The 9,533-nt window shown below is 46.3% G+C and overlaps 1 protein-coding gene across 2 annotated transcripts in view; it reads right to left on the reverse strand.

The window, feature by feature from the left end:
• Positions 1–9,533, reverse strand: part of RFFL (ring finger and FYVE like domain containing E3 ubiquitin protein ligase) — a 47,264-nt gene that overhangs the window by 16,263 nt on the left and 21,468 nt on the right. Inside the window, exon 2 of one of the 2 annotated variants that reach the window (XM_007446583.1) lies at positions 198–385. In XM_007446583.1, coding sequence (XP_007446645.1) covers positions 198–385 — 188 coding nt within the window. Of the gene's footprint in view, positions 1–197; positions 386–9,533 lie in introns of those variants that run through there. The other variant, XM_007446584.1, reaches the window with a different exon arrangement.

Genomic DNA, 9,533 nt, shown 5'->3' on the forward strand with positions numbered 1-9,533 from the left:
AGATCTAGCTGGCTCCAAATCTACGCCAAGATGTGTTGCTTTTGCTTGGTTAGTTTTAATACTTTTGTGAAAGGACAGGTCTGGGTTGCCAGCTTTGCACAGGCAAAGGCCAGGGGCAGGCACCATGGAAGGGTCAGCAGACCTGCCTGAGGGCCTGAGGCTACAGCGGCCGAGCAGGCCGAGAGGTCGACACTCACCTTCCTGGCCATGCTTGCGAAGTGGGCCCCGCAGGCCTTGCAGTTTGGTTCCGAGCCCGTGGGGGAAGGGAAGGAGCTGTACCCAGGGTTGGAATAGGCCTGCGTCCTGGCTCCCTGGGGTGGTGGGGCCTCCTCAGGCTGTCCATCCAGGCAGAACCAGTTGCAGCATGTTGCCCACATGATAAAATCTGGCACGAGGGAGAAGGGGGGAAAGGTCAGAGTTAAGACACAGCTTGACGGTGTCCCCACTCCTGAGGGCACAGGTGAGCAGCGACATCGGTCCACACCTCCCATCACAGTCAAGGTGAGGATGGGCTTTCGGGGGCCACCGGACTTCCTACTGCCTCCTGCACCACGCCCGCTGCCGTTACAGAAAAGGTGCGCACAGACGCCTGATCTGCAGGACAGGCCGGCACAGGCAGCAGAGCTGGCACGCTACCTTTGAAAGGTTGCTGATGCCTGTTTGGGTTTAATCTGAGAGCTTTACTTCAAATAAAATCTTTTGTCTTAGCAATTACAAGTAGCCTAACAGCCATTTTATTCAGGAACATGACCTTGCCCCTAGAGCTCAGACAGATAGAGCTCTATCATACACACGTGTACAGTTCCACACTCACATTGACCATGGGGCGGAAGGATCATTACTTCCTTTATTTAGATGAGGCAACCCAGGCTCAAAGGAATCAAGGTCACACAACTAATATATAGAGAACGGAGATTCCGAAAACCCAGCTCTTCTGACTCTAATCCTAACGTTCTCTTCCCTATACTACGTTGCCCCCTGGTATCCCCTCCCACCAGCCAGCGGAACTTACGTACAGCTCTTACATTTGTACGTCTGACCCTACATCAACGTCTACCACGGCACCTGTAATAGTTATGCTTTTTTTCTACCACTAAACCATACATTCCTTGAGGGCAGGGACCACTTCTTATTCATGTCTGTTCTGTACTCAGCAGTCCCGTGCACACAGCAGATGCTCCACAGATGTTTGCTTCTTTGCTGAATCAGTGCCTCTGCGGGCTTATTAAGAAGTTTTGGGTTATTACTTCCATTTTACATATCAAATACAGGAATTAGGGGCTGGGGGGTTGATGATTTTTTGAGATCACAGAACAAAGAGGATCCAATCTCTCAAATGTCAGAATAAACTAAACATTGCAAGGGGGTCCACTAAAATGCCAAGCGCTGCTTTAATAAAGTAAAATGTGCTTTTCTCAGTACACCAAGGTAGTCAGGATGGACACTGTGAGCCTGAACTCTGCTTACAGAGATAACAAATGAAACATGTCATGTTTTAACAATCAGTTCACACAAAAGAATGGTACTTTCTGCTCTGCCCCCTGACTCACTGAAAGTGCCTTTGTTAGATCAGAGTTCAAAGACGTAGTAAGCTGGAAGGAACTAAGACACCAACGGGTTCCACCTTGGTTATTTTTTAGAGGAAAAGAAAGAGGCCCAGCAGGAGGAAGGAACTTCCTGGTTCACCCAGCTATAACCTTCGGCCTCGTGATTACTCCAGGGCCTTTCCAGCTTCCCAACACCGCCTCCAATAATACATGCATTCACTTTTGCAGGCATGTCCGATTAATACCTGTCTCACCCGGTGGCCTATGACCCCCATGAGAGCAGGGACCATGACAGTCATACAGTGCCCAGCAGATGGGTGGCTCAACAAGTACTACTGAATGAATGAATCACATACAATATTTTAAAGATTAACTAACCACACATTCGTTCCATTTCCTTCGCATCAAAAACATTTCTCTCTGACTCACTATGACTTGTCTGAAGATTCTCAATTCCCAGAAAACAGGGACTTAATCTGCCTTACGAATTCACAAGGAATAATGAAGCCCAGAGCAGTAAAATAACTGAGTTATTTGTTGGCGAGAGACTGCAGGCAACAGCAGAGTAGTAGCCCTCCGAAAGAGGAAGTTTGTAACTTTAAATCACCTGTTGATGGAAGCATCTGAAACAGTGTGTAATAATACAAAGATCAGAGGATCTGGAATCTGAAGACCTGGGCTGTTACCTACCTCTAACAAGTCATAGCCTTTCTGTCCTTCATTTTTCTCATCCGAGATTCTCCAGGCTGTAGAGCACTAAATAAACCTTAGGTGTTGCTACTAGCATTATAACAATGCTTTCACTGCAATTTCTCTGAGACAGCACAGGTAAAAAGTAAACCTAGAGATTTCACAATTACCATTTGGCTTTCTGGGCTTGTCCCAAACATGGACAGATAGATCTTTGACAGAATCAGCAGGATGCATCAATTAACTGAATGAGGTCAGGGGAAGGGGAACAGCAGACAGCCTTGAGACAAAGCTGTGGGTGGTTCACTAACCTGTCAAATCCTCCATTCATTCATGCATGCAGCCCTTAGAGGAGCCAATACCTTGCTGTGTCTCCAGTGCTAGGTGAGTATGGTCGATTACCTAAGTTCATGGTCTAGTAGGGGAACTAGAAATGTAAAAAACCAAAAATTGAAATTTCAGGGTGATCAGTGCTTTAACGGAGGTTTGTGCAGTGTAAGGGGGGTTACAAAGATGGGAACAATGATCAGCTCCTCAGGGGTGGAGGAGTGACCAGGGAAGACATATCCTATTGAGACAGGCTGGGACCCCGGGACCCTTTGCTGCAATGCTTCACCTGGACAAACGTCTCCTGGAGCAACAAAATACAAATAAACTATAAGGTACTAAAAATAACTATGTGCATGCACTGGGGCAAATTATGGACAACAAGATACAAAAAGACCAAAAACCCAACTGCCACTTCTAAAGAGCCAGGAGCAAAGGCAGGGAGCAGAAGCAGGGCACTGTGCATGCCCCCTGCACATACCACCCGCCAGAGGGGTGGGCAGAACACCCCAGCCAGCCCTCAAGTCCGACCCCTGGACCTGCTCCTACCCTCATCCCATATAAGGAAACAGCTCACACCCCTGCTCAGCAAGCGAGCGAGCAAGGGAAGCTGCCGCTTGTTCTCACTCCCCCTGCTGCAGCAGGGGCCCCAGGAAAGCCTTGCCTGAATTTCTCATCTGGCCTCTTATCAATTTCTATTGATAAAGGAGGCCGAGAACCCTGGTCAGTAACACTATTATGGACCAGAAAGTCAAGAGCAAAAAGACTTCAAGGAACAACCAAGAGCATATGCACCAGGGCATTAAAGAAACTACAAAATGCTTGGTTGGGTCAAAGGTAAGGGTAGGGGTGGCTGAGAGCACAGCAAGTAAACAAGCAGCCATTAAAAAAAAAACCTTGTATTCCATGGTAAGGAGTCTGGACTTTACCCTATAGGTAGTGGGACACAATGAAGGGTTCAGGCAACCAGGTTTCGCGATCTTATTTGCATTTTAGAGTGGCCACTTACAGCAGTAAGCAGTGTGGAGGACAAATCCGAGAGGGGCAGGTTGGAAGAAAGATATGAGGATATGGGCAAAAGAGAAAGGGACAGCTAGATCTGTGACAAATTTAGCAGGATGTGGCAATGAACTGAAGAGGTGGGGGGAGGGGAGAGAAGACACTGGCTCTCTGAGTTACACAACAGGAGAGAGAGTGGAATGGTTGACTGGGATAAAGCCCTCGGGAAGAGCATGTGTCTGTGTGTGAAATGGGGAGCGGGGGCAGGTTAAGATTGAGTTGAGTTTTGTACCTGACCTGTGGGATCTGCTGATGTATGCACAGCACCGTGTCGGCTGAAGATAAAGGTTTGTGGATCCTCACCTACTGGAAAGTATGTACAGTCAGAGAGGGCCAGAAGGCTGGTTAGACAGTCCGGGTCAGAAGAGAGCCAGCCTGGGAGAGCCTCGGGAACGTGTGATCCAAAGAGCAAGCAGAGGAGAACCAACCAGCACAGAGGAAGGAACGAAGCATGCTCAGAGGTGGGAGAACAGGAACAGTGTCTTGAACTTCAAAAAGAAACTTTCAACGTTGTTTAATGACCCAGAGAGAACACGCGGAAGAATGCGATGGACCCAGTTTTAGGAAACTGTGAGTGTGCTCTATGCCCGAGCAGTTTAGGAAGAGACAAGCTGACCAGTAACCACAGGTTGGGAAGTGAATGAGAAGTGAGGACTTGCCAGACTTTAAGGTAAATCATTCCTTCTAGAAACTTCTGACAGCGAAGGGAAGACAGAAGGCAGCCGAGGTCATGAGGTAAGAGAAATGTAGACATATTCATAGACGACAGAGGAAACCCCCCAAGACTAAGAGCTGAAAGAAGAAGGGAAGCTGGCAATGAATGATGGGAGCGACGACAGGAGTGGGAAGAAAAGTGACCAAGTGATGAGACGTGGGGATGAAGACAGATGGAACCAAAGATAGGCTGACGGCATTAGCAGAGAGAGATGGAAGAATGAAATATTTAACCACAAGAAGAAAACAGACTTCTCTTCCACACAAGGGGAATCCACGTGTTGCAATTTTTTTCCCTAAGAGGTAAGGACTTTGTCACGGAATGGGTAGACCCACTCGGTAAGGCACCATCAGTCGGGAACTCTGGAAAGCCGACCAGCTGTACCTTGTTTCATTTCATGTGCTTTTACAAGCACTTGGGAAGCACCAGATGTGCTGGGTACCGGGGAGACCAAAAGTGAATTCCACAAGGTCCTTGTCCCCGGAGACTCGGCCCAGCCAGGCACGATATATACAGCTCAACTCAGCCCTCCTGGTACAGAAGCTAAGAAAGCTTTTCCTTAGCTGGGAATCAAGAGGACCTGTCTTCCTCAGCACTATTTCCATCCTCTAACTTTGGTTCTAAACTTAACTGCCTGCCTCCTCTGAACAGCTCTGAAAGAAACACCGTCAGCCTTTTGGAGTATCTGGCTACTCTTACAAGGACTTGGCTGTGTGGGAAGACTTGAAATTTGCCCCTTGGTTATTCCACCGGCCCCATGTATGGGTGGAGAATGCAGCCTCATCCTGGGGATGTGGGTGTGTGGGCAGGGGTCACTGGGGAAGAGTCTCCAGTGCTAAAAATACCTTAGACCTGTTCACCCTAACAGAACAGGCCCACCAAAGTCAGCAAACTAGGCTTCTACTCTTTGTGACATATATTTAACTACCAAAAGACACATTTCTTAATGTGGTCTTGCCAAACTGGAAAGCCCTAAGCCTAAACGAGAACTACATTCAGGGTTATTTCAGGGAGTGAAAGCAAAGAGCTTGTCATTTTAACACTGCCGTGCAAATAACACTCTTCTTTGGGGAGTATGTTGCATCCATCAGCCCTAAACAGAGACACACATGTGGCATCTATTACTTAAGGACTGAAAGTGGAACCAATTGTGGGATGTATAAAGAATTCTCCCTAGGTTGACAACTGTGAAAAACTTCCCTCTCTGATCTGCAAACCTCTTTCTGATCTGCAAAGAAAATTATCATCAAATCTTCGCCAAGGGCTTGAAAATTCCTTCGCCAATTCCCCTCACCCTCTTCAGAAAAGATGAGACTTGGCGATCTAATTTTCAAATACAGTCTGACTGCTCTCCTACTACGTTTGTTTGAAACCTGCCAGGCTCTCCTCTTCCAATTTGCCTAAAGGGTAAAGAAGACGGGAGATGTAGGGCTGAGGTGAACAAGAAAATGTACTATTCCCTGTGGAAGGACCCAGTGGTATGAGGCAAGGACGGCTAGCTCGCACATGGGGTTTTGTTAGCTTGATAAGTAAGCTGGTATTTCTTGGAAGACTGAACCCTGTTGAACAGGAAAATTACAGTGCTAAGAACAGGATAAGATAAGTGACCTATTCCAGGTAGGCTGAGTACAGCCATAGTTAGAGGCAAAGAGGGCAGATACTGTGATTTCTCCCTATTAAGTCCAGGAATACTAAGTAATTTTAAAACAATCACTTCTCTACTTGTCCGCCTGCTCAAGACAAATGATTTTAAGTGGATCAGTGGTTGTCACGGACTTTCCCATGGAAGACAGAAGAAGGGTCAGAATGGACCCACGGAGTAAAAAGGTCAGAACATGAGCATCTCAGTAAAATCTCTGAGTTTGCAATGCAACTCCAAAACCACCTTGCTAACCACCAAAATCTAAGGCACTAAAGTTGAGGCCCCCAAGATTCTCATCCAATCCGTTCTGATTTTAGTTAACTGTTCTGTGTGCCAAACTACAGGCTTCACCTGGTTGCAGAGACAGCAACATCTTGGAATTAACATACTTATGGTGAACCTACCATATAAGACATTACAAAAATCCTTTGGAAAAAACCTAATTAAAATGTCCCCAATCCTCAAAGAAATACCTTTATGACATGACAAATCAGAAAATGGCTAGTTGCAAGCCTTACAGAATCATCTCCAGTTTATTGAGGGTGGTTTGCCTACTATCACTACTGTACTGCTGGAATTATCAAAAGCATCTATGCTGTTGAGAGCAGAAAGGGAAGTGTCCCACGTTCTGGAACACTAATTCAGAATGGGCTTTGCTTCATCTTGTATATCATCCTTAAGAAGCAATTAAAGGATGACTTTGAAAGGAACTGCAATGCAATGGCTTTGAAAGGAAATGCTATGAAAAACCTATCAATATGGCTTAGCCATGCCTCTTTGAAATAATTGTACAATAATTACATATTCTGAGAAGTAAAGAAGAAAGTAGCCATACTCTGCTGGAAGAATGCTTCTTATCTGCCAGGCACTGAGCTAGGTACTACCTAGTGTTATCTCATGTGATTCTCACAACGATCTGGCAAGGCAGATTAGTTCTTCCCATCTTCAGGTAAGAAAACCAAGGTTCAGAGAAGTTAAGTAACTCGCTAAAGGTCATAGCTAGAGGGCAGTAAAGCAAGAATTTAAATCTAAGTCGCTTAGACCCTGAAGCCTACACTCTGTAGGCCACAAGAGAAGTGTTCTCAATTCCACCAAAAAAAAAAAAATCAGTCTGTCTGGCCTGCAGCCTATTGCCCTCTGAGCGTCTGCTTTCCACCTCTACTGTAGCTTTCCCATCAGCACAGAGACACCTTCCAGGACCTCCCAGACTTAAAAAACTCCTGCTTGTCATAATGCAAGTACAAATTACAATCACAATGTGTTGCCACCAAACACCCACTGGAATGGCTAAAATGGAAAAGACAGATACTACCAAGTGTTGACAAGGATTTTCTGCTGGCAAAAAATATGAACTGGCACAACCACTTTGTAAACACACACACATACACCCCAGGGCTTTGCAATTCCACTTCCAGGTACATACCCAACAGAAACATGTTTACCAAAAGAAGTGTACAAGAATGTTTGCAGCAGTTCTATTGTAATAGCCCCAAGGTGGAAAAGATCCAAATGTCAATCCACAGTAGAATGGAGAAATAAAGGTATATTCATACAGCAATGAGAATAAACAAACTACTGCTCCATGCAACGGTAAAGATGAATCTTATAATGCTGAGTGAAAGAAGACAGGCACAAAAGAATGCATACTAAATGATTCCATTTATATAAAATTCCAACACAGGAAGATTACTATATGGTGCTAGAAATCGCACAGGGGTTATCCTCCGACAGTAGATGGAAGGGGGCACAAGGGGGCTTCTGGTAATGTTCTGTTGCTTAATATGAGTGCTGGTTATATAGATGTTTACTTTTTGAAAATTCATCAAACTGTACACTTAGAATTTGTACACTTCTCTAGTTATATATATATATATATAAATTTTTTTTTTTTTCCCTGCATTGGTGTTTGTTGCTGCATGCGGGCTTTCTCTAGTTGAGGCGAGCGGGGGCTACTCTTCGTTGAGGTGTGCGGGCTTCTCATTGCAGTGGCTTCTCTTGTTGCCAAGCACGGGCTCTAGGTGCGTGGGCTTCAGTAGTTGTGGCTCACGGGTTTAGTTGCTCCTCAGCATGTGGGATCTTCCCGGACCGGGTCTCGAACCTGTGTCCCCTGCATTGGCAGATGGATTCTTAACCACTGCACCACCAGGGAAGTCCCTCTCTAGTTACATTTTAAAGTTTATAAAAAGAGTTTTTAAAGCATCTAATAAAATATTTGTAATTTGTAAAAATAAAATAAAATAAAAAATAACAAAAAAACCCACAACATGTTGACTCCACACCCGCCACTCCTCAGGAAAGGTCCTTTTCTCTGCTCTCTACATCAAAATTTCTCCAAATATTCGACTGCACTTCCTCAACCTCTGATTCACTCTTCAACCTTCTCCAGTCTAGCCTGACTCAATCACTCTGCCTAATCTCTTCTTTGTAAGGTCACCAGGACTTCCAAGTGGCCAGGTCCGAGTGACACTCTTTAGCTTCATCTTCCTCAACCTCCCAGCAGGGCTGGACACAGGCAACCCAACCTTCCTCCTGGAAAAGCTCTTTCCTCTAGGCATCTCTTAGCTTCCAGAACTCTGCACCCTTGGTTTTCCTCCTGCCTCAAAGCTTCCGTGCTGCCCCCCTCCCTCTGTTCTTAAGTTTTGCCAGTACCTAGGCTGTCTTGCACGTCCTCTCCATTCACACTCTCTCTCTCTAGAGGAGACCCCAATCAGGTGGCTTTAAACACCATTCTCAGGCTTCCCTGGTGGCGCAGTGGTTAAGAGTTCGCCTGCCGATGCAGGGGACGCGGGTTCATGCCCCGGTCTGGGAGGATCCCACATGCCGCGGAGCGGCTGGGCCCGTGAGCCGTGGCCGCTGAGCTTGCGCGTCCGGAGCCTGTGCTCCGCAACGGGAAAGGCCACAACAGTGAGAGGCCCGCGTACCGCAAAACAAAACAAAACAAAACAAAAAAAACGCACCATTCTCAAGCTGAAGATTCGGCAGTGCCCATCTCCATCTCCCTTGCCCCCGACAGTGGTCTAGATCACATCTCTCATCTATTACTCACATTTCCCTCCTTAGGCCCTTTGAATTTGCTGTTTGTTCCTTCCTCCTGGACTCTTCTCCCCAGAATATCACATGCTTGGCTCCTTCTTGTCATTCACCTTCAGTTTAAATGTCACTTTCTAATCTCATGCCTAACACTTAGTACTAGCTGCTGTTACTTGCTTACTTGTTAACTGCCTTCCCTAACTAGAATTTAAAAATCCATTAAGGGCAGGGACTCTGTGTACTATTGCATTTCCAGGGTCTCTCGTAGCTTCTTGGACAAGAGAACTGCTTCCTAACTAGTTTCCCAGCTTCAGTTCTTCCTTCTCTCTCCAGTTCTTCCTCCACAATTCTTTCTTCCTTCCCTGACAAAAACACTTAAAGCTCTTTCATGGACTCCCATTACATTTGAGAATTAAAAATTCCCACTCCTCGGGCCTTCCCTGGTGGCGCAGTGGTTGGGGGTCCGCCTGCCGATGCAGGAAACACGGGTTCGTGCCCCGGTCCGGGAAGATCCCACATGCCG

The sequence above is a fragment of the Lipotes vexillifer genome, unplaced genomic scaffold (assembly GCF_000442215.2).
Source record: "Lipotes vexillifer unplaced genomic scaffold, Lipotes_vexillifer_v1.1 scaffold572, whole genome shotgun sequence".
Taxonomy (NCBI): Eukaryota; Metazoa; Chordata; class Mammalia; order Artiodactyla; family Lipotidae; genus Lipotes; species Lipotes vexillifer.